The sequence below is a fragment of the Brachionichthys hirsutus genome, unplaced genomic scaffold (genome assembly GCF_040956055.1).
Source record: "Brachionichthys hirsutus isolate HB-005 unplaced genomic scaffold, CSIRO-AGI_Bhir_v1 contig_223, whole genome shotgun sequence".
In the NCBI taxonomy this organism is placed as follows: Eukaryota; Metazoa; Chordata; class Actinopteri; order Lophiiformes; family Brachionichthyidae; genus Brachionichthys; species Brachionichthys hirsutus.
In genome coordinates, this window is record NW_027180884.1 from 1 (window position 1) to 25,000 (window position 25,000).

A 25,000-nucleotide genomic window follows, 5' to 3' on the forward strand; every position below is an offset into this window, starting at 1 on the left:
AAATAGAATCAATGTTTCATATCGAGGTTCTTAAATTTCTAGATCATGTGTGCATATTTAATTTTAGCTGTCATAGAACTAAACATTCATTTTGCTCTGTTCAAAGGCAGTCTGACTCCATACTTTACTTTATGTAACGAGTCGATGCCAAAACTGATATTTTGAGATTAAATAATGAGGAAATACACACACAGAGGATAAATCGTGCAAAAACTGTTGAATACTAGAATTGGTTGGTTGGTGTGTAAATATCATTTTATTCAATGATCCCTTTTATGTGAAACGTGACAAATACACAGCGATCGTACTGTTACTGTAATACTACAAGCTGGGGCATCCAAATTCCACACGATCGCGTCAGGTTTCATGTGTGAAATGTAGAAACACGGCATTTGGTTTGACTGTCGAAAGAGGAAAATGACTTCCGGACATTACATGTAAAACTCATGAGTGATGAGGTCTGCAGAGCATTTCTGGGACAGCCGGTCAGGCCCGTCAGTCCATGTAGGGCTTGTCTGAGCTGAAAGGGGCAGGAATGTCGGGAGCAGCCTTCCTTCAACTGGGAATGTTCAGAGAGGATTTAACCTCGGAATCTCAAACTTGTGCGGAGCGGCTTCGGTTGAAGCTGTAAATGTGTCAGTTAGAGCTGAAATTGTGTGTCATCATTCTAAAACAATCTGCAGGTTTTCATTACAGCCAAGCATGAAAATATTCAAGGCAGTGACAGAAGCAGCTTCACGGATCCGCATTCATGTCACACCTTGGGTTTCTGAATTTGTGCATAAGCCTCAAGTGCTATACTTTCCCTAAATAGTCAGGAACGCAATATTTAACAAGACGTATACATGCTTCATTTAATCACAGGCTGTCTTTATACTTTATGTACCCCAGGAAGACTAGCTGGTGCCACGGCATCAACTAATCGGGACCCTTTTTAAATTATAATATGTATTTATCAAATAAAATTTTCAAGAATAGCACAAAGGGTTAGAAAGCCCAGAAATTCCACAAATACCCTAAAACACAGATTGAAACGTTCCAGCTGTTCTGGGTCAAAATCTTTATTAGCTGGGCTCACTTTATCAGAGTTTCATTCCCATCTCATCAGGAAGTTCAGTCATCTAGCTAACAACCAAACGGCCAGCGTCCAAAACGTGATCAGACCATATCCTAGTAACGTTGGACTAAATGTACACGACACCGGATGGCCCAACGTGCAAAGTCAGAAACGCAATACATCCCAAATGACGATGAAGTCCTGACGCGAGAGAACATTTCGTAAGATGACTTTACATCGTCAAAGGTGCAGCCAAGACATCAGCGAGTCCACGTGTCTCTCCAGCAGGGCCGCACAGCAAGGACGTGTCCTGCAGGAGGGACACCAACTCGACGGGACCAGGTGGATCGGCACGCACGGGGACGCCGAGACCTCCGGCCCGCCTCTGCGTTCGACACGCCGCTTCCTTCCCTCCTTCGTATCCACTTAACTTGGAAGCGATGGACCTTTTCGGTTGAGACTTCGCCAGGCGCTTCCTCCCCGGGTCATGAACGACGCCGTGGCGCTGAAGGCTCTTCTTCATGGAGAAGCTCTTCCCGCAGCCCGCTCGGGTGCAGGCGAAGGGCCGCAGCCCCTCGTGGAAGGAGCTGACGTGGCTCTCCAGGTTGAACGCCGTGGTGAACGACCTGCTGCAGCCGTCTCTGGGGCAATGGAGGACCAGGCGCACCTCCGAGTGGACGCGCTGGTGCTGCTGCAGGAACCACGCGTCCCGAAACACCTTCTCGCACCGATCGCACTTCAGCAGCCGAGCGTGCCGCTCCTTCCGGTGCTTCAGATACTCCGTCCAGGTCTTTCCGGTGAAGCCGCAGCCTTCCTCCGTGCACGGATACCCTCTGTGCACCTTCTGGTGCCGGTTTAACCTGCTGGGGAAAGCGAAGCGCATTTGGCACCCTTCATACGCGCACAGGTAGGGGGGCAGCTGGCTGTGCTGCTCGCACACGTGGGACTTGAGCTGTTTGTTCTTCCTGAACTCGAGGCCGCAGCCCTCGAATTTGCAGAGATACCTCTTGTGCTGTTGCGCGTGAACATTTCTGACGTGCCTGGTCCGGTTTGCGTTCGTGGTGAAAGTCTCCTCGCAGCCGTCCTCGGCGCATTGGAAAGGCTTCTCGCCGCGGTGGGTGAGATCGTGTCGCGCCAAGTGGTAGGAGCTCGTGAACGACTTGCCACACGCACGGCGGTCACACGCGAACGGCTTTACTCCGGTGTGTTTACACAGGTGCGCGTCCAGCTTCCACTGTTTGTTGTACGCCGCGGGGCAGCTGGGGAACGAGCAAACGTAGCGCTTGTACGATTCCGTTTTATGCGCCATTTCTACCGTAGACCGGCTGTCCGTCTCTCTCCTCGACGCCTGCGTCAAGACGTCACTTCCGTCGTTTGGAAGTGACGTCTTGATTACCCATCGGCCCCTCCGGTGTTGTTGATCGTCAGCGAGCAAAAACATCTGTAAGTATTTTATTTGTTCATGAAAAATAAAATATAGTAAGAATGTTTCATGTTGAACAAGAGATTTAAAACACAGGTTGCACTTTGAGTCGTAATTTCACTACAAAGTGCTTATATTTACGCAAACGTTATATGCGTAATAAGATAGTTTAGCTACCGCTAGTTATTGTTAGCTTATTTTAGCTTTGATGGGGCTTAACGATGGAAAAATAATAAGTACAAAAATCTGACAAAGTTTAAATTGATTTGTTTCTAAAATGCACGTGTTTTCCGTTCACGTATATCGGACTCATAAGTGTGAGTAATAATGCTACCGTTGGCTGTTCAGCCTTAGAAAGCTGCTGTAGCTCACGATGCTAATGTTTTTGTAGCTTTCGTAAAATGACTGCATCGTTTTTCAGACTTCAAGTAGGAGTGAATTAAATGATGTCGGAGCTATTTAGGGATTCTTGCTGGCGGACGCCAAAAACACAAATTTTTATTGTCATCGTTTAATGATGTGAACTTTTCCACTGTTGCTGTAACTAATCTATTTGCGTGAGGAGTTATTTGTATCTCTACTCTTACGTGTTGTGATGCGCGTTATAAGATTTAACACATGTGGATGTTGTAAATACTATTAATGGCCAATTCGTTCAAGTGTTGCGGTTTAATTACTGGCAATGACAACGAGTGGCTCAATGATCATCAGTATGTGAAAGAAGCCGAGGCATGAATAGATGCCTGAAATGATTAATACAAAATCTCACACAATCACATTATTCTCATGATTTCAGATCATTATTAAAATGTCTAATAAGCAGTGGGGATTGAAAAAGACCAACTTGAGCCATCCATTGTCTTGTAGATGAAACAGCAGCTTTTCTTCTTTGTGGGTCACGGGAGTTGCTGGAGCCGATCCCAGCTTGCTATGGGCGAGAGGCAGGGTACACCTCGGACGCGTCGCCAGCGCATTGTGGGGCCACAATACACTACGGACAATTTGAAATAATCAATTCACCTAAATTGTATATTTTTGTTAAACACTTGTTAAAATAGGTGTATTTACAATCTATTTCTATTCTCTCCAAAAACGACGAACATCCAAAATTATTTTTCAAGTGGCGCAGTGGGTAGCACCGTTGCCTCACAGAAAGAAGGTCACTGGTTCAAATCCAACTTGGGGCCTTTCTGTAAGGAGTTTGCACGTTCTCCCCGTGTCTAGATGGGTTTTCTCTGGGTTCTCCGGCTTCCTTCCACCACCAGTAACATCCGACTTAGGTTACGCTAAATTGTCTGTCTGTGTGATTGTCTGTGTGCGGCCCTGCGATGAACTGGCAGCTTGTCCAGGGCGGACCCCGCCTCTCACCCGTAGACTGCTGGGATAGACTCCAGTACATTCCACGACCGGGATTTCAGATGAAGCATTTAAGAAAATGAAAAGAATGAATGACCTTTTTTTTTTTTACAATGTTCACCAATATAAAAATCTGTTAACACAAACACATTCTTCATTAAATTAGCTTTGATCAAACTAAATAACATCACTAAAGTAAGAGCTTAGAGTATTTAGTTTCTGCTGGAACTGTTTCAAAGATTTAACTGTTTGGGGAACTGTTTTACTGTTTTGCATTGCACAGACAGGTGGATCTTAAGATGTAACCTATTATTATTGATATTATGACAACTTATTACATGCAACCTGTTTTTTTTTTTTAATCTTAGAACTTATTACTGCTGTGGAGAGCCAGTCTTCACCATGGTAAGCAACGAGTGACTTTGTTTCAAGATGCATATGATGACCAGGATATATTTTGTTTACTTAATTTGCACTATTGAACTGTTTTCATGACAGGGTGAACGAAAAGGAACAAACAAATACTACCCTCCGGATTTTGATCCAGCCAAGGTGTGTATGAGCTCATAGACCACTTTGTGAAAGACTTTGGTGTTCGTCGTTTTTTTGCATCGCTAAAAATGTCCATTTCCATTGTTTGTTGTCTTTAGCATGGATCCCTTAATGGATACCATAAAACCCATGCCCTGCGGGAGAGAGCCAGGAAGCTGTCCCAGGGCATTCTCATTATCAGGTGAGAACACAATTCAGAAACGATGTACTAATATTTGCTGGAAAATGGAAATGATAAATACAGTATTACCTCGACTTGCGAGCGCTTTTATATATGATAGTTCTTTGATACGAACCAGCCTGCTGTCAATATTTCTCTTTGAGATGAGGCATAAATTTGAGATATGAGCGTGCGAACACGCCTCCAGATGCTGACGCTAGATGGCCGTTCAGTGATTTTCACTGTGTTTGTGAATATTCTTTATAATAAGTGATGATCCAAAGAAAGCGAGCGGTAAGGATTGGAGTGAGGAGAAATAACGCATGATGAAGGAGATGAAGCATGAAATTATCCGCCGTTAGTGATTTGGCATGCCAGTATGAGTGGAGTACATCAACGATATGTACAATCCTCAAACAGAAGAATGTTATCAAGAACACAAAGCCTTCCAAAGGATTACTATCATGTCTAAGTTTATCTAAGTGTACGTGTAAGGTACAACTACAGTGCAATATAAATTGTCGACGTACCGTCCAACTCTAAATCCCTCCTTCCCCCTGTGCACTGCACACCGCTGTTAGCACTGTCGTCTGTCTCGAAGGTAAAACTCATAATAAAACCACAGTTTATATTACAGTAATACTGTACTGTGTATGATTTATTATATCATTCTGTGTGTGTGTGAGTGTCTATACAGCAACTAAAAACCCTTTTCCCATTATTAGCATTGATTTGGGTGTTTTTAGACGGCCGCAAACATGTAATTTCTTTTCTGTTATTTTATATGGAAAAATAGATTTTACACGAGCAATTTGAGTTATGAGCTCGGTCCAGGAACGAATTAAACTCGTACAGGTCGAGGTATTGCTGCATCTTGTTTTGATAGTCATCGATCTCCAATCTAAGTGTATGTCACTGATTTCACCTGTTCAGGTTTGAGATGCCATACAACATCTGGTGTGACGGCTGCAAAAATCATATTGGGATGGGTACGTCTGAAGAACACCATCATTTATTGAGTCGGGCTCAAACAGCGTCGTTTCATTTTCCTGAAGAGCTTATTCTGCTCCTACAGGGGTCCGTTACAATGCTGAGAAAAAGAAAGTGGGGAACTACTACACCACGGCAATATACAGGTAAACACCGACAGACGGGGTCAAGTCTCGGTGACCTCTCACACCAGGTTGTGGGGTGCACTTCACGGAAGGTCCATAAGCAGAAGACGAACCTCTCTATGAGTTATTAAAACTCGGTACCGGTATTTAAGTCCATTTTTTTTTTTTTAACTTCTCATTCAGATTTCGGATGAAGTGCCATCTATGTATCAACTATATTGAGATGCAGACAGATCCATCGACCTGCGACTATGTGATAGTAAGTGGAGCAAACAGGAAGGAGGAACGATGGGACATGGCTGAAAATGAACAAATCCTCACCACAGGTAAGTTAGCAAAAGATTCATGTCTACTCAGCTTTAATGTCTTTGTTTTTGTGTAGATTTAATGATGCTGGTATCTTTATGTCATTTTTTTTTTTGGCCAACTGTCTTTCGTTTTGTGTGATTGTTTTCTGTCCCTTATCAATCTCTCTATCTTGCTTTACAGAGCGGGCAGAGAAGGAGAAGTTGGAGATGGATGCCATGTTCAAACTTGACCACAGCGGGAAGGACAAGGAGAAGCTTAGGAAAGCTCTGCCGTCTCTGAATGAGCTCCAAGAATACCAGTCTGGATGGAAGGACGACTTCCAGCTCAACAGCTCCCTCCGCAGGACGTTTCGGGTACGATCGTCAATAGTTTAGCTGGTAGCTGTTTAAAATATAGCATTGTAAGCTACCAGTTACCACATATTAGGATTTTTAAAGGAGGAATACAGTTGATAAAAAGTTTTATCGCTGGGTAAAATGTAAATATATGATTAGCAAATCATTGAAATGTCATGTAATTGAAAATGGCACAAAGACAACGTCACACATGATGAAAAGAAGAAGAAGAACTTCAGGACGCATTTGAATTGAACTCTTTTGATTCACGTTGTAGACAGAGAAGAAAGTTCAGGAGGAGCAGGAGGAGAAGGATAATGCAGTGAGGATGAGGACCAATCTGTCCATCCCATTACTGCCAGAGAAGGAAGAAGACAAGAGACTGGCAGCACTCCTTACCTTCCAGACACCTGACTGTAATAATCAGATAAAGACTCTGCACACATGCACACATTAAATAACTTTCTCCAGATCTATGAACCAACTTTTCAGAAAGATTAACGCAACTGAACACATTCGACCCTGAAGCCTATCTGTTGTGAGTGAGAACGCAGAAACTGTCGCACCCTCAATGCGCTCGCTCGCTTGTCAAAGCATAATTTATTTGGACTGATGTGACTCTGGTTTGAAAGGGCTTTTTTTTAAGTGTCATTATTTCTTAGACATGGCAGATGTCTTCATTTAAAAGTGTTCAAGCTGCTTCAAAATGTTCTGGAGTTATAAATCATCTGGTGATTTCTAATCATCACAGTGTTTAACAGCAATGCCAGTTTGGCCCACTGGTCACTGCCTACATTTTTCATTGCTTAGAAAAAACCTTATCTTGTCAAAAGTCCTACATTTCTTTATTTGATTGTTGAACTTTTATGTTAAATTATTTGAAAAAATATAATTTTCCATTGTAAAAGAGTGATAATTCCTAAATTAAGTATTCTTGAAAATATATCAACAAAGCAATGTTTGAAAATAAAAATTAAGACTTCTTTTCCTCTACAATCAGCCTATGAAGAGAAGCGGAACACCAAGCGGAAAGAGATCGCCTCACGTTCGTGGTTCAGCACCACATCGGCTGCACCTGGAAGCACTACTGGAAGTCTGCTTCATAAGCTCAGCCTGCAAGGGAAGGAAGCAGCGGCGGCCAGAGCCCTGGGCTCATTGTGCAGCCCCCAGATCCTCAAAGTCACAGGGGGAACCGGAACCAAAATGGAACCTTGCTCAACCATCACTCGTAGACAGTCACTCCCTGGAATCAACACATGTGATGGAGACATCAGGAAGTCAAGACAAATGGAGGGATTCCCAAGCATATCACCAACAGCAGTGAGACGGGAAGTAACAGAGACTAACGGCTTTCTCAACCAGATACAGGAAGACAGAAGTTTCGGAGCCGTCGCATCGCTTGTGGCAGATTACAGTGACTCTGATTCAGACCAGTGAGGCTCAGCGATCATTTAAAATGGGATTATTCATGCTTTTATTTATGCAGCAAAGACAAAGGCTGCCAGCTGCAGCTACCTTTAACGTAGTGGCTGCATATTACTGAGAGACTACTGCACGACTGGCATTGTTGCTCTTACGTTCATCGCAGAGTATAGCATGGAACTCTAATTAAAGGTAACTTGGGAAAACAATGGCGTGCTACAAGTATATTTATTACACATCAAGTAATCCACAAAAGCATAATACAGTCATCACTTTTTTTAATACCCAAACTCATGAACCTTCCCACCCTGTTGCACCATAAAATGACACAAATATTAGTCTCAGACTGGTATCAATAAAACTATTATGGAATAAATTGAGGGATCGACCTTTTTTATGTGAGGTTGATCACATCACACAACCTGTTTATGTTCAAAACAGGTTGCATGGAACTGAAAAACCTATTGGCACATCCTCTTTATATATATATATATATATATACATGTATATATAATTTTCTCCCCCAATGTTAAATGATGTAAAAGAAACCAAGATTTAAATATTGTTGTTATTTCTTTCCATTTAAAGGTACCATATTATATCCTTTTTCCACAAGTTAACGCAGTTCCCAAACACTTACCGGAAATATCTGTGCCAGTCTTTGGTCAAAATAACAAACGGATGCTGCAGGACAGCGTCTGTCATTTCTGTATCAAACTGCTCTGCCAGATGTTGGCGCTATAAGGAATAGATGTGAAGAAGGTAGAGGACTTCAGGTACCTCGGGTCAACAGTGCAGAGTGATGGAGAATGAGAATTGATTTGCTGTGGGGATCCCAAAGGGGACAAGCCCAAAGTACAGTAGTAGATTCCTTATAAGTGATGGTCCAAAGAAAGCGAGTGGTGAGGATGGCAGTGACAAGAAAAGACGAATGATGACGATGGAGAAGAAACATGAAGTTATCGATCAACCCGACCGTGGTGTCCGCGTTAGTGATTTGGCTCGCCAGTACCAGCAGAGTACCATCTGATCAATCAATCCATCAATCCATACTGTATGTAGAATCCTCAAACAGAAGGATGCTGCCAAGAACACAAAGCCTTACAAAGGCACAACTATTATGTCTAAGTTTATGTAATTACTGTATAATTATGGTATAAAGGTCTGTATGTATTGTCCAACCCCCCCCCCCCCCCTCCCTCCTCCTGGCACTGCTCATCGCTGTTAGTGCTACCGTCTGTCTCGAAGTTAATCTCAGAATAAAAACACATTTTATATGACAGTAATACTGTATATAATTTATTATATCGTGTGGGTGTATCTATATTGGAATTAGAATGTGTGTTTTCCATTGTTATTAGCATTGATTTGAGTGTTTAAGACAACCAGAACGGATTAAATTGTTTTCAGTTATCTTAAATGGGAAACATTTAATTGCAACACAAATGATTTGAGTTACGAACTCGGTGCTGGAACAAGTTATACTCGTCTGTCAAGGTATTACTGTATATTGTACATGCGTGAGATACAGTATGTGAGTGTGCGTTCCTCTTATTTCTGTTTTTGTGCTTTATCTTATTTTTATTTAGTTCTGTCATAGTTATTGATCAGAGACCATCACTACTCTTCCTGTGTGATGCAATAAAGGGGGGGGGGGATGATGTAGAGTCCTAATCTCCAGTGGTCACAGTCCGAGGCTTCCATTCAGTCAGCATGGGTCAGTGGACGCTTCACATTTTATCCCTCGTGCTTCTCTACTATGCCAATGGACAGTTTCCTATTAGCTCCAAGAGCAGGTATTTGTTTGTTCTCTCTTTTTCCCAGTAATATTGCTATTTAGGATGTTTGTTGTTGCCCTTAAGTATTGACGCTAGTAATGTGAACGTAATCGGACACACAGAGATACGGTACATTAAAACCATCTAATATGATTTGGTCTGACTAATAAACTCACACGTATTTAATAAATGAAAATGAATTAATTTCCAATTTGACGATCGCCTGCATATCATTACAGTTTTAGCATTAAGTGTTTACTCAAAATTAAAGATACTGTATTATTATGCTGACTGTTGCAGTACTAGTAGCAGTAGTAGGTATATTGCTCTAATGGAGTTAGCATTCTTGTGCCTTTGCTGCAGGTTCGTCATGCTGGCTCCCGACCTGCTGAGGACAGACAGCCAGGAAAACATCTACCTGCAAGCGGATGGACTGTCCAGGCCGATCACGGTCTCCATCTCCATCCAGGACTTCCGGGCGCCCACCGTACTCCTTCAAGACTCTGTCACACTCAGCCCTGCCAATGGATTCCAGACCATGAAGACTATACAGGTGATTTGACTTGAGATGCACAATAGGCTCCAAAAACAAGTTAGAATGTGCAGAGTTCTTTTTGGCAAACTATTTTGTCAAAGACAATGTAATGTTTCAGCTCATGGACTTAATAGATTTTTGTTAACAAATTTGATGCTGGCAACCAGTTTCTTAAAATATGAGCCGGCGGTATGTGGGGGTGAAAAAAGCAACTTGGCATCTGCCACAGGTTATTGAGAACATGACAGGGTAGCATATATATAAGTAAGTAAACATTTAATCAGGTGCCCCTTCTAGTTTGCAAGCCAGTCAAGTTCTTCCTCACCAACCTATGTCTTCATGGACATACTTGCTTTATGCACTGGGGGCATCTAAACGCCGTCTTATATCCGAATCTCGTTTGATCCTAGCTTCCTTCAGAGCGCTTGAATCGCGACGAGAAGAAGAATAAGTTTGTGCATCTGAGGGTGAATTTTGAGAACTTGTACACTGAGGAGAGAGTTGTCATGGTGTCCTTTCAATCTGGATACATCTTCATCCAGACAGATAAGCCCATCTACAACCCCGGAGACACTGGTGAGAGACACAAACACAAGAAGCCAATTAGGAAAAGAATTAGAGCTAAAACGCTGATTCAACATAATTGTGAAGTTTCCTTTAGGATTGACCATTCAAAATATAGAAGCATTAAATGTAAATGTAATAAGATTGTTGTTGTTGTTGTAGTTGTTACAGCTATATCAGGAAAACCTTTTCTGAGGCTTTCTTCTGTTTGCCTTCAGTTAGGTTCAGAGCATTCGTCTCCTCGCCATCCTTCAAGGCGTTTGACAGCTCCATCACAATAGATATTAAGGTAAACAAATTAATGATCTTTTCACGTTTTATTCCATTACAGATATTACTGGTAATAAACTAATAATTTATGTCAGGACTAAATTTAACTCATTGAGTGCCACCCACCCATTTTCAGCTCAGCTGTATGCATTTCCCCCGATGTTCCAAGCACCACAGAATATTCTTTACTATGACTCTGCAAACACCGAAGCTACCAAATGAAAGAGTAAAATCTCTTCTTTCATCAGGGAAAAGAAAAGTGTGTTCCAGAGTTATTGGCCATTGAAAACAGGCAGATTTCAATGTTAGAGTTGGCAGTCAATGTTTGGGTTAGAAAAAAACGTCTTTAGAAGTGAATGGCACTCAAAGAGTTAAATGTTTAGATGTAAACCACCAGGAGCACAAAAATGAGCGATCACAGTCCGAAAACAAAACTGACAATTGTTTTCATCAGAATAACTTTGCTAATATTTCTCTTTTATTCTATTAAATCATGGGTCCTATTTTCTTGAACGCTCTTGTGTGTGCTTTAGAATCCAGATAACGTCGTGGTCAAACAGATTCCCATCACCAGAGCTGTTAACGGCATCCTTGCAGGCATTTTTCCTCTCTCTGAAATTGTCAAGTAAGACGTTTGACTCATCTTCCCAAGGAGCTAAATTAACTAATGACGACTCATCGAAATATGCAATAAATAGGAAAAGTTTGGATTTTCCAAAACGAAAACCCCTGAATCCCAACATTGCTCTGTTAAAGCACTGTCTGTGATGTGTGTCTGTGCTAGTGAAGGACCGTGGACAGTGATTGCAAAGTTTGATCACTGGCAGCAGAATAAGTTCACCTCTAAGTTTGAGGTGAAGAAATATGGTAGGTGGAGTGAAACGGAGCACTTTCTCGTTCGGTAAGGGCATGTTCTTGCTTTTGGCATCGCATTCCTTTCTACTCTGTTGCAGTTTGAAGTCTCTCCAACGGTTGAATATAAATGTACGTCCATTTAATGATGTGTTAACTTTCAGTGCTTCCTGCCTTCAATGTCACCTTGACACCCAAGAAGCCCTTTCTCGACTTGGATGATGCCGAATTGCTGGTGGACATCTCAGCGAGGTTTGTCAAACACAGTCGCACACACTCGTGCAGGGTGTGTGTCATGGTTTAGGGCTGCTGTGCTCTGATGTTTGGTAGTTCAATCCCCAGCCCTGGATGTTTGTGTGAAAGGGTGAATGCAGCTATAGTGTAGCAGCATGAGTATTCAGTCAGACTAGAAAAGTGAAGTACATTTCCCCATGATGAAATGAGAATATGTGTACGTCCCATATTATACCCTTTTTTCCCACAAGTTTACTCAGTTCCCAGATACTTGTATGAAATATCTGTGACAGTCTTTGGTCAAAGTAGCAAACAGATGCTGCAGGACAGCGTCCCTCTTTTCTGTCTCAAATAGCTCTGTCAGAAAAATCTCTGAAAACGAAAACGAAACTAAGTTCATGGCATGCATGCGATGAATGTGCATGCATGTGCACACACATCTTGTGCACGTTTTCGTACTGTGACGTCACAGTAAGTCTTGATTACAGAACTACACAAACTACGCAGGATTGACTGGATGGTTTATTTTGCTGTTTTTTGGGTTGATAATGACCTAAACCCACCAAATTAGTAGTGTCGAAACAAAAGTGGGAAAAGTGAGTTTTTCATAATATGTTTTTGTGGTTTCCATTTTAACACATGCACATGGAGAGGTAGAACAAACACACGTTGGCCACATCCGGGCATTTGATTATACTCGAACAACATAGACATGCACATGAACAACATGTTTATAAGGATGTCTAATAGCGTGTTGCATTTGTGTTCAGGTACCTGTATGGTGAGCCAGTCCAGGGCACAGCCTATGTGGTGTTCGGTGTGAAGATAAACCAAGAGATGATCAGGTTGCCGTTAGTGAAGCAGGTGTCAGACGTGAGTTGCTGCTCCATCCCAAAATTCACTGGCTGTTTTCTCTGATTTATGTCATCAAAGTTTCATGCCACCATTTGTAAACAACATCACACTATTTTGTTGTCTTTACAGAGTTCTTTTTTTTTTTTTTTTTTTTACAGAAAAATGTTATTCCATGGACCTTAGTTTATCTTTCAGCAATGCCAGTGTGGGCAATGCTAATTCGATTCTAAATGAGAATCTTTGGGTTTATATTTGCTGGAGTCAATGTTGAAAACTGAAATTAAGTGTTTATTAATTTTGGTAGGGGGAAACAATCAAAAATAAATGTATCATTCTTAAAGGAGACATATTATGAAAAACTCACTTTTCCCATGTTTCTACACTATTTTGGTGATTTTGGGTCCTTATCAACCCCAAAACAGCAAAGTAAACCATCATGTGAATCCTGCATATTTTGAGTAGTTTTGTAATCACCTGCTCCGAATTTCTAGAGCATCTAACCTCTTCTCCCAGACTTTTTCAGGAATTACATCTGGCTTTTATTTCAGTGTGTCAATATCAGTTTGTCCACTGAGTAAACCCTGCTGATCAATACCAGCCTGAAAGCTTGTTGGCGGACTTTGAACTAAGAATTAAACAGAATGATGCATGCTCGGCCTACTTTTCTAAAGAAGTTGCAACTGTGACAAAGTAGATTACAAAATAATTTTTAGTCAGTGTCATTTGCTTTTAGAATCACTCCGTCTGCTATCGCTCTCTTCCAGCTGGATGGAGGAGTTGCCAGGCTGAGTATGGAGGAACTGAAGAGCGCTTACCCTAATATCAGGTCTTTGGTTGGCAACTCTCTGTATGTCAAGGCTTCTGTTCTGACCAAGTCGGGTAAGAACATCACGCCAGTGAGTACATGAAAAAACAATAATAATCCATCAAACATTGGTGCCTGTCTTGTGCCCAGACGATGTTGGAAGCATTTACACGTGATGAGGGTTGTGTAACATATTGCGTAATGCAATTGTACCTGCTAAGGCTCAGTTTCTGTTGCCGTTTGCATTACGGGCTGAAATAATGGAGCTGGTGGACCCCAGAATGCAGAGACGGAGGCAAGAATTAAAAAGTTCAAGCATCTTTACTGGAATATTAACTGAATATTCCCAACATAGCAGAACCAAACGTTTGCGGACACTCTTAATACCATTTTTATTTGTGTGACTGTCTGAATACTGTTGTTATTTATCAAATCAAGTGGGTAATGTGGCTTTAGTTGACGTTACACCAGTTCAAATTTACTGAGTTTGAAAGGCCAACACGGATGTTTTGTAATTGGAAAAAGTGCATTTTTCACTCAATAACTCATAAAATATTTTTTGTTTCATGTGTGGTTTCAAAAAGAATTTCTTTGAATGAACATTCTTCTCATGATCTGTTTCTCTCATATGCAGGCAGTGACTTGGTTGAAGCAGAGAAGAGTGGCATTACAATTGTCTTGTCTCCATATGAAATATCCTTCAAAGACATATCGAAATATTTTAAGCCAAACCTGCCCTTTGATTTCACAGTAAATATCATCCTTTGTGGCTATGATCGATATGCAATATATATTTTTTATTTCCTTTGTTTAGAGAGTAAAGTCTTTTTACCCAATCCGTCCAGATCCATGTGACCCACCATGACGGCTCCCCAGCCCGTAACGTCCAGGTGAAGGTGAATCTCCTGGAAGCACCCCTGATCGTCCTCTCAGGCACCAGCCGAGTCAGCGTCAACATGCCGCCTAATCGACGCACACAAATCATCACAGTTAGTATCACTGCTAAAAGCTATACTATATATACAGTAATCTCCTCAAGAATTAGATTGCTATAAAAATTGATTGTCTATTGACAATCTATTGAGGAGGAAAAGGGAAAAAAAATAAAATGTTTTTTTGGATGTTATTGTAAGAAAAATGGTAGGTTCCAGATAAGCATGTGCTTCAATCTACCCCCTTTCTGTTCATCAGGGTTACAAAGACTTTGAAACATTGTAAATTGTCTCATTGAAAGTGAACCGAAATAAAATGCATTCATTCATTCATCTAAATCAGTAACTTGTGAAGATAAATTTGACACCTAACTGACAACTTGTCTGATTTCCAGGCTGAGACTGTACAGGCTGGTTTGAGGCCAGAGCAGCAAGCCAAACACCAAATCATTGTTCAGATGCATCGCCCCTACAGCAACCTGCGCCGGAACTACCTCTACATCTCTACAGGGACCAACAGAGTGTCTGTAGGGGACACACTATCCCTGAAGTTGACCATAAGTACTACTGAACAGTCACACAGAGTACTAATCAAACATATCACGTACCTGGTAAGATATGTACATGCATTTCCAATACTCAAAGTAGAATAAACAGCAAGCAGCTCATCATCAAATTGCAAAAGGGCTGTACTGACCAGGAATTTCTCCCGCAACACTGTTTCAGGTACTTAGCAAAGGTAGAATCATCAAAGCTCATCGTGTGGATGTGACGAATCAGGTACTCACCAGTATCGGACTGACGGTCACCCCGGAGATGTTGCCATCTTTCCGCTTTGTGGCCTTCTACGCTATTCCCTGGCAAAGAGGTGATGAGCTAGTGTCCGACGCCATCTGGGTGGATGTAGTAGATTCCTGTCCTGGACAGGTGAGCTGGAACATCAAAGATGCATTAACCCATGTCTGAAAATAGTCCCCAACAAATACGATACTTGTCTTGTTTGAGTAACATTCACTAGAAATTACAGCTGCTCTGTAGCCTTTTGACGACTGCTGCAGATTATGACTGTGACCTCTTCTACAAATTCATGTTTTGAGTCAAAAACAATGTCATGGCACAATGTTTTTAGTACGAATCCAATTAAAGGAAGATGATTTCCATCGGAAACAATGTTAAAGGCTAATGTTTTCACAAATGACCAAAGATTTTTGCCTGAGTGACGGAGATATTGTCTGTAATTGGAAGTTAGAAAATACTGGAAGAGATTTGGCTTTGTAAGACTTGTATGCCATTCCCACTTGATCCCAGATGGCAATCATTGAGGTTTGCCTCTTCATTTTGAATGTGGATAAATATGGTGGCTTGATTGTTGTTGTCGCGATGAGCTTTTCCTCATTCTTTCTTACAGCTCACTGTGGGACCAGTGGACGGCAGATATCGAGACTTTACACCAGGGAAGAGCATTTTGTTTCAGGTCAGAGGTGATCCAGGAGCAAAGGTCAGCCTGGTGGCGGTGGACAACGCTGTGTATTTACTCAAGAAGGACAGGCTTACCCAGGGGAAGGTGGGTGTTTCTGGGAGTGTTGGGAATGTTGGGAATGTTAAAACATCTTGTTAATTGCTGTCCAGAAGTAATTGTTTTTTTCCAGTTCAATTCAAGATCAAATTCAAATTCAATATTCAAGAAATGTTGGGAATGTTACCAGGAACAGATGATTACATTTTGGTGATGATCCAGAAGAGATCCTGGATTCTGGATCACTTTGAATTTTTGTTAACATTACAGTCAATGGAGCTTCAAAATGTCTTCCTCAATACCTCGGTTGATTATTGACCAATATTTATGGAATTTGACCCGGTCATGTAGGGTGGGGACCTCAACCATACCACTGAATTCAATCATCTGTTCCTGGTAACATTCACAACATTTCCTGAAAATGTCCTCAAGATCCGTCTGTAAATTTCCTGAGTTATGTTGCTAACAGAGGCAAACAGACAAATAAACCTCCTTGGCGGAGGTAATAAATGTAGGGCCATTATTTCCCCTATTATTATAGGGGGGCTGAGGTGCTTGGCGGAGGTCTGCGCTCTCCGAGTGCATTTCTAGTTTGTAATGTGAACCTTATCCTCACTGGGATGTTTCTCCTCAGATTTGGGATGTGGTGGAGCACGGCGACCTCGGTTGCACTCGAGGTGGAGGCAAAGACGCTTTATCAGTGCTCACAGATGCAGGATTGCTCTACACTTCCAGTGGTGGGATGACTTCCACCACCAGAAATGGTAGCTATGAGCAGCATTGGTGATATTGCTCGAGTATCGTAAAATCAAGCAGTATTGTAGTCCTTTGAATGGAATTACTCCATCTACAAGATTACTTCCTGTGCTATGGATGTTGGCTTCATTATTCCTTCCTGTGATACGTTGGTTGATTTATTAAAATGGGGGGAAATGGTTCTGTATTAATGGATAAAGAAATGCAAAGTCTGTCTGGAGGTGTTGGTGATTTAGGAGTTGGTCAAATGATTGCTGTAATTGCAAACTGTTATTTATCATCTTCCTTCTTTTGGCAAGTGCATTTAGAGATTGCCACAGCCCCCCCCCAACACCCCCCGCACACACACACACACGTTCAATTTTTCCCTTCTACTCAAAAATTACATATTGTTATATTATTTATATTATTTAGCCATGAGAGCATATAGACTGACAACTTGTTCTGCTGGATGGTTTCCTCTCTCAGTGCCTCTCACTGACAGTCATGGTTCTTGTAGTTAAAGATGAACAATGAAGTAAAAAAAATGTGAGCAAAATTCACGTGTGATAAAGTGGAAAATATTACTTATTTTCCAAATCCACTTCCAAAACTTTCTTTCCTTCCACCTATCTCATCCTTTTAATGAAATGTTCTGACAATATCGAAGTCTTTTCCATTCAATCCACAAACCGAACCGATGCAGTAACCTCATTGGCAGAGAAAATAAAAGTGGGTGGGTATTGAAAAATAGCACGATAGACTTGAGTCCAAAGAAAAACCTCCCAGACTTATTTTCTTACTGGTTTTGTGGATGACACAAAAAATACCAAAACATCTCCATGTAGTATTTAAAATGTTGTTGTAAGTATCCGTACTGTCACACAGCAAAGAGTACTTTATGCCGCTAAAAGACATTAACAGTCCGTTACCACATTAGTGTGAGCTGCATTTGGTTGTCAGAAACAAACATGCACCTGGTCCTCCTTTAGATAATTATCAAATATAATGCCAAACAAAACCTGGCCAAAGTACGTGCCAGACTTTACGTGCACTAAAGCTCAATGTGTTTTTTTTGTGGTTGTAAATTGTTAGCGGTGCTTTCATTCGCTCCTCTCCTCAGACCTGCAGTGTCCAAGCAGCGCCAGAAAGAAGCGCTCTGCCGAACGGCTGCAGCGTCGAACCCGGCTGGGTGAGTGCTGTGACAGGAACATGAGGCTGGAGAGCATGCACATTTGATATCCTTCTTGTGCTCGTCTTTCACTATTTGTTCTCCCAGTTCTTTATTTTTCACTTGAATTGTCGAGCTACTAAGTGAAGTTCTCCTGCTTGTTTCAGAAGAAGTTACACAATCTGAGTTAGACATGCAGCAATGTGAAGCAGATCTGGGGAAAGAGGAGAGGAGAGAGCTGTTTGATCCACTCAGCAAGACACAGCAATATGAAATTTACAGTATGCACATAGTGCATTAATAGAAATGGTAAACTATAATATTAAGAAATATATATTTTTTAAAAAAGGCATATGAATACACGGTTTATGGATCGTATGCACGCTGTCCCAACCCCTCATGAGCGCTTATCTGCACCACATTGTTTGCAAAAAGTGAGCCATTATCAGTCAGGCTGCAGGTTGACTTTATCCATTACGGGGTGGGTGGGGGGGGGGTCGGGTCGTTGACTTACGACAGCAATTGTTTCAGAGGGTTTTGTCGGGTTTGTCATGAGTCAACTTCCGCTCGGTAGACATCGTGGGTGAAACGGCAGAAACTGCCGCACACTCGATTCGCTCGATTTGTCCGGTATTGATGATTATTGATATTATATCAGCTCGTTCCACTGGTTCCCTGTCTTTCCTCCTACTCCTAAAGAGAGTTATTATAAGGAGAAGCTCCAGCATCGCTGCTGTAAGGATGGCCTCAGAGACATCCCAATGCCGTACTCCTGTACGAGGCGCTCGTTCTACATCACAGAGGGCTGGGAGTGCATCCGGGCCTTCCGGCATTGCTGCTCCTCCTACAGGGACCAAGAGTTTGACACTGAGATACCCACCACCCTGCCACCCACAACAACAACCCCAACCACCACCGCCCGACCCAGGCCCTCGTTTCCAATCCAACCTAATCGACAGATGGATGTGTCTGCACGGACATTCGGTAATAATATGTTTGTTTTTAGATGCCAGCATTCTGAAGCTGTTGTCCGAGGTTTTGTGAGGTTTTGGTGTTTTAGCATTAAACACAAAGAACGGAAGGAAGAGAGCACACTGGAGAGCCTTTTCCTGCAGGGATCTATATTTTCCACTGTAACGCTAAAATGTTTTTCACGTGAACAAGTCAGAAGAAAATGTAATTTGAGGCACATTTCTACCTCAGTAACACATTCTGGAGATCTAGAACCAGAAAGAAAAAAACGAGGAGCAAAGTTAATCACAAATTCTTTCCTGTATCTAGTGTTGTGTTGTTTTGGCATGGACAAACATTAGCCCTCACTTGTGTCCTAGAAATGCAAACGTGGGGATGGGCAGGAGTCACGTCGTGCTCGTGCACAGAATTATCTCATTGGAGCATGTTATAATAGATCATCTGTTGTGTGGATAATCTTTGATGAAAAACAAAGGGACTCCATTCAGAAGAAGGACATGGATGAATCAAACCTCCTTTCCAACTCGCGCGTTAAAACAGATGTTGATTTGGTCCTGCTAATACATTAGCTGCATCTCACAGGCAGAGCAATGAGCTTCATTTACACCATTAACATTTTTACATGTTCTATCTATCTATCTATCTATCTATCTAATACCTGCTAACCATATTAAAATGTTTTCACACAGGGGTACGTGCATATGGACAAATTATACCTAAACTGCAGAGCATCGCAAAGGTTGTGAGAGTAGAACCACGGGAAGAGAGTAGTCAAATACTTGCAGTAGCTGCAAACAATGAAGTGGAGGAAGAGGAGGAAGAGGAAGAAGAGTGGGAGTACCAGGATGAGAATCAAATATATCTGCGAAAAAAGTTCTTCGAGTCTTGGCTGTGGACAGACATTGATCTTCCCACTCAGGCAGACAGAGACGGGTGAGTGAGACTTTAATAAATATTGGATATCCATGATTCATCTCGAAGGGAACGTCCTGTAAATATGACTCAGAGATTTAGCAATAAAAACATAATATGTATATAACTACCCCATGATGTGATGACGACACATCCAGGGTTTGCCTCGCGTCGCGCCCGTAGTCCGCTGGGATAGGCTCCAGCAACACGCGAGCCGCAATGCGGATAAAGCGGCTGTAGATGAGATTCAGGTCATCTCATTTAGAAGAAAGTGGATGGATGGAAGGAAGGCATATATTATTCCCCCACATAATATGTGTCTTTTTATTTATCAATTGAGTAATTTATTTTAATTTTTTATTGGTATTGTTAAATGTTGATGATTTATGTACTAAGGACTTTCAACGGAAACAAGACCGCAAGGGCTTTTTTGAAATGCTCCTCTTAGACAGGGTGTTTGACTGTATTTGTACTGTAATACATACTATTGTTTGACTGTACTTGTACTGCGCTTACATTCTATCTAATAAATATATTCATCATCATCATCAGGAAGGAAAGAAGGAAGGAAGGAAGGAACTAACTATTAAACCGGAAGACATTTTTGCGATTTTGAAGTCTCTGCTATGCAGTAACGACAATTTTATTAATATACCACATTTTATTACAAGTAAAAGCTGTGATTTTTTTTTCTTGCGTACGCACATATAAATCAGAAATAGAAATGGAGACACATCATAAGCAACATAAATAAGAAGCATTAGCAACACAAAACACTCGGCCATACAAGCAAGCTGGAGCCATCCTATTGATCATTTTAGATCATTCTTCCAGAATAGCATTAAAGTGGAGTATTATTTTAAAAATTGCATTCATTTTGTTCTGGGCATATCAGTAATGTGACGCTCAAAATCAAAATCTTTATTCAACATTATTCCAATGTCTCAGAGATGGCAGGAGTGAAGCCATTTCTCGTCTCGTCAGCTGTGTCGAGCGTAATTTTTCTTTCAATTATTGGGCCAGTTGAGAAATTGACTTCTTAGTAGGAATGAATGCCTTATTCTTGTGTAATCTAGCAGCAATAATATGTGGAATTGACAGGCAAGGACTGTTCTGTTTCACCATGGGACAGAAAACATGAAACATTAGGTTGCATCATGTCTTGTTTGTTCAACTGAACAAATAACTCAGAATCAACAATTCTGTCTGCGTTTCTTCATATTACATGAACACACCGGTGCTCTCTGTCCCGTACAGATATAAGATGACATGTTTGGTCATTTCCTTGTTTGTACTGTGAAAGGCATTGGAAAAACCCCAATTGCCAAATTACCATTTCTGTTTATCGCCAGGTTAATGTTTTACAAGTTAGCCAGTGAAATCAGGATAATGCAGACATGAAGAAGTTTTATTTTCTCTGTTCATTTATAGAGTGAATTACTATTAAATAAACATTCTACCCTGTTTTTATACTATAAACTACCTTTACTGGATTCACATTGATGTCATTATTAGTTTAAAGGTTATTCATAAAAAGCACACTTTCAGAAATGGTGGATTCTTCTGGATCATAAGCTTTGGTCAATAATCAACCGAGATATTGAGGAACAAATCTTGAAGCTCCATTGACTGCAATGATACAGAAAATTTCAGACTGATCCAGGATCTATTGTGGATCATCACCAAAATCTAATCAACTGTTCCTGGTAGGATTCCCAACATTCCCTGGAAATGTCATCAGGATTCGTCCAGAACTTCTTGGGTTATCTTGCTATTAGACACACACCAACTAGACAGGCATTTGATCTCTTTGCTGGTGATAACAGACACAAATCTGATTTGCAGGTTGGCTTCTAAGAATGTGGACAATGCTGTCTTACCTGACAGCATCACAGAGTGGGGAATTCTGGCCATCAGTGCATCACCTGATACAGGTAGGAGGAGGAGGAGGACGGCAAGTCGGTTGCTGAGGTATCCAGTGACATAGTAGGTGCCAGATTTTGTGGGCCCGTAGTGGTCTGGACTCAGATCTAGAAAATTGCTCCTATGGTCACATCCAACCTCAATAGCAACTTTAATCAAGCACCACATTTCCCCCTCTAGGATTTGTCCTATTTACTGGAGTAGTCAAGTGTTTCCAGGGAAAAAAGTTTGATACCAAAACATATGGAATAAATCTAGAATAAATTAAAGATGTCACAGTGTACACATGTAGCATTCATGCACTAATCCCCGCTTATATATACTTTTGTGAAAATCTGGTAATTTTGATTAGTAAAGTACAAAATCTGCTGAAAATGAATCAGCTGACCAAATTACATAAAAAAATCTGCAGGTTAAAATCAGCATCAGATTTGATTTATTTGCCATTGTCAGTGAACAGATTCACAAAATAGGGATCTTTCTTGGTGCAATCGTGCAACATGCAACGTAAAGTAACAACAAATAATAAATAAAACCAAACACTATAGATTTACAGCATGAACTCATTTACCCATGTACAAACGACCAGTGAATAACATGCCTTTGAATGTTTGCAGGTTTTTGTGTCGCTGAGCCGTACAATGTCAGAGCATGGAAGCATTTCTTTGTAGACCTGAGGCTCCCGTATTCGGTGGCGAGGAATGAACAAGTTGAGATTAAAGCTGTGATCCATAACTACGGCTTCGAGGAGCTGCATGTAAGAAAGTCCTCTTCAACCTACGCAGCTCGGTCACTTCCTTTGTATTCAGATTAGTAAACAGGAAAAATTATATTTTACGGTTAATAACATTTCAATGGATAAAATCAAAAGAAAAAAAGACAATGATTTTTCAGAAATCCCAGCCGCTGTGACACTTCACCTTGACTCACTTATTCTTTAAGATCAATGCTGATGTTGTCATGGTAACATGTAAATATTAAGGATTTTAACATGATGCTATTTCACAATTTATTTGTAGAGTACAGCTCAAAAGGGTTTATGATAAAACATTGCTTGCACCCCCCTGGTTCACATAGAAGAGCGATAGATAAGATTAAAATTCAATGAAAATAATTCAAAAATTCAGAATACAGAGAATCAAAGTTTTGCCGAAACAGATTGGCTGAGAATATAGATTGAGACCAAGGGGTCTCTTCCAGCCACTTCCCAAAATGTACTTTTCCACAATGGAAAAATGCTTTTCATCACATAGGAGAAGCTACTGATATATAGATCCTCAAATCAGATTGCACAAGATAGAAAATATTTACTTTAAATGCAGATAATCCAGTTTATTCCAGAGATTAAACAGTTTGGTTCTGTAGCGATATTCATATATGACATCAAATGTGTTGATCGTCAACCTACTTTGGCGAATTAGCACTGAACACAATTGCCATTAAAAGCCTTTTTCCACTCAAAAATAATTTAGTACAATAAACTGGATCAAAGAGATCTCAAGCTGTCATCATCTCTCTTTATTCAGGTGAGGGTGGTGCTGATGAAGACAAAAGACATGTGCAGCGTGGCCTATAAAGACAGACACACACAGGAAGTGACGCTGCCTGTCGGCTCCTCTATCGCGGTGCCTTACACCATCGTACCGCTTGTGGTGGGGAAGCTTCCACTGGAGGTGGTGGTGGTCGCCAGAGACATGATGGGAGGAGACCGTATCCAGAAATTTCTGCGAGTGGTGGTGAGTGATGGCTTTGTCATTGTCGAGTTGTCATGGAGATGTGATGAAGGAACGATGCCTAACCCCAACCCATCGTCTCCTGCATCACAAGGTTTTCTTGTTTGCCTACAAGTAAGCTACTGAAAATTGATGTCACAATTATTATGTCAATCATAGAGTTTAAGGAATTTCTTTGGCTTGTTTGGGGCTGATTCTGGAGTTTTTGTCACTATTTAACTATTATAAATATTAAATATATTTAAATATTATTTATAACCATTTCTCCAGTTTGATGGGTTACTGTGGAATTGACATTTGGAGATACAGGCAATACAAGAAACGATTGATGATTTAACTACATGCATTTTATTTTTCACTTTGTTCAGTGCAGGCCGAACCCTGCATGTGTGTATCAATTTAATCCAGAAATTTAAGTGCAGATTTCCATTGAACTTTAAACAGAGATAGATATCTGTGAGGGGGAAAAGGTGATTCCATTCCTGGACGCATCCACCCAGAGATATAGATGATGTTCAGTCAGGACCACAAAGACAGGAGGTGTGTTACATGCTGTAGCTTATTGAAAGGGAATCAGCTGATCTATCAGCTGATTGTGGGCTGGCTTAGAGGTTAACTAACAGCTGAGTTTGAGTCCAGGGTCTTAATGAACTAGTGTCCATTTATGAATGCATTGATCTGCTAGTTGTATGTTTTCATGGTGAAACATTCTGAATATAGGTGTGGAATATGAAGAGGAAGGTGAGAAGGGGCCCCTTGGTGGAAATGCCAAAAGTGCTCTTTGTACACTATTGTTTCAAATCATTTCCTTTATAGACAGTGTGAAAAAGAAAATGTAGCAAAAGTTAACAATGTAGACTTACCTGACTAAAGACCTGCTGACATAGTGACTCTTCTCTTTACTGGAACAGCTGGATGGAGTGCAGAAGACTGCAGTTCAGAGTGCTGTTCTGAACCCGTCCGCTGAGGGAGGTGAGAAAGAGTTCATATTATCTCAACCGCATGTTCCTCTTTGCTCACTTTGCTGACCACATTTTCTGATCGCCTGTTTGCGATCAAAGGTTTGGAAATAGAGCAATAAATATGTTATATTTGTTGTGTATTTGAGTTATTATTTTACACGTATTGGACTGTTTTGTGCTTTAATCAACCCTAAAGTACGAACTGCGTGCAAAAGTACATTTCTGGTACCATCTTTGAAAACAGTAAACAATTATTTTCACTTTGCTTAACGTTGCAAGAACCCTAAAAAAAGCCCTTTCGACAGAACACTGTCCAAAGGCTCTCATGAATTGCTTTATTTAGTCAAATACTGGGCTGATCTTTCAACAGATCCTCTCTAGCTCACTTCCTCTTCTCTCGAACAGCCTCCCCCATGATAGAAATTAATGGCTGTGTTTCTGTTCATCAGGAGAGCAACGGATTCGTATGGGCAAGGTTGAACTAAAGTCAGTCGTGCCAAACTCTCAGCCAGAGACGTTCAT

The 25,000-nt window shown here is 41.1% G+C and overlaps 3 protein-coding genes across 3 annotated transcripts; 2 read left to right on the plus strand and 1 right to left on the minus strand.

Annotated features, from left to right (window-relative positions):
- Positions 1 to 274: 274 nt before the first annotated feature.
- On the minus strand, positions 275 to 2,389 carry LOC137916849 (transcription factor IIIA-like). Its single transcript, XM_068759816.1, has one exon. The coding sequence runs from the start codon at positions 2,364 to 2,366 to the stop codon at positions 1,290 to 1,292; it is 1,077 nt and encodes a 358-aa protein (XP_068615917.1). The 5' UTR covers positions 2,367 to 2,389; the 3' UTR covers positions 275 to 1,289.
- Positions 2,390 to 2,479: 90 nt separating this feature from the next.
- On the plus strand, positions 2,480 to 8,258 carry yju2b (YJU2 splicing factor homolog B). The gene is made up of 10 exons (XM_068759817.1): positions 2,480 to 2,500; positions 4,205 to 4,241; positions 4,335 to 4,388; positions 4,487 to 4,569; positions 5,482 to 5,537; positions 5,624 to 5,684; positions 5,847 to 5,989; positions 6,153 to 6,325; positions 6,585 to 6,723; positions 7,308 to 8,258. Exons 2-10 carry the CDS (start codon positions 4,239 to 4,241, stop codon positions 7,742 to 7,744), a joined length of 1,149 nt encoding a protein of 382 aa, XP_068615918.1. The 5' UTR covers positions 2,480 to 2,500; positions 4,205 to 4,238; the 3' UTR covers positions 7,745 to 8,258.
- Positions 8,259 to 9,415: 1,157 nt separating this feature from the next.
- Positions 9,416 to 24,994, plus strand: LOC137916852 (complement C3-like; the record flags this gene model as incomplete). The annotated part of the gene is made up of 23 exons (XM_068759818.1): positions 9,416 to 9,525; positions 9,871 to 10,060; positions 10,453 to 10,618; positions 10,825 to 10,895; positions 11,410 to 11,501; positions 11,661 to 11,743; positions 11,893 to 11,980; positions 12,733 to 12,835; positions 13,582 to 13,696; positions 14,257 to 14,372; positions 14,468 to 14,611; positions 14,950 to 15,165; positions 15,281 to 15,481; positions 15,963 to 16,118; positions 16,705 to 16,834; positions 17,929 to 17,997; positions 18,676 to 18,960; positions 19,638 to 19,881; positions 21,706 to 21,794; positions 22,401 to 22,540; positions 23,310 to 23,519; positions 24,428 to 24,488; positions 24,928 to 24,994. Coding segments are annotated over exons 1-23 (3,119 nt in total), but the record flags the coding sequence as incomplete, so codon positions are not given.
- Between the last annotated feature and the right edge of the window lie 6 nt (positions 24,995 to 25,000).

Bases quoted from the DNA above. Each gene is read 5' to 3' on its own strand.
- LOC137916849 (XM_068759816.1), bottom strand. From the start codon at position 2,366: ATGGCGCATAAAACGGAATCGTACAAGCGCTACGTTTGCTCGTTCCCC.
- yju2b (XM_068759817.1), top strand. The intron at 4,389-4,486 runs GTGTGTATGAGC...TGTTGTCTTTAG, and splicing joins CGGATTTTGATCCAGCCAAG to CATGGATCCCTTAATGGATA. The intron at 4,570-5,481 runs GTGAGAACACAA...TCACCTGTTCAG, and splicing joins CAGGGCATTCTCATTATCAG to GTTTGAGATGCCATACAACA.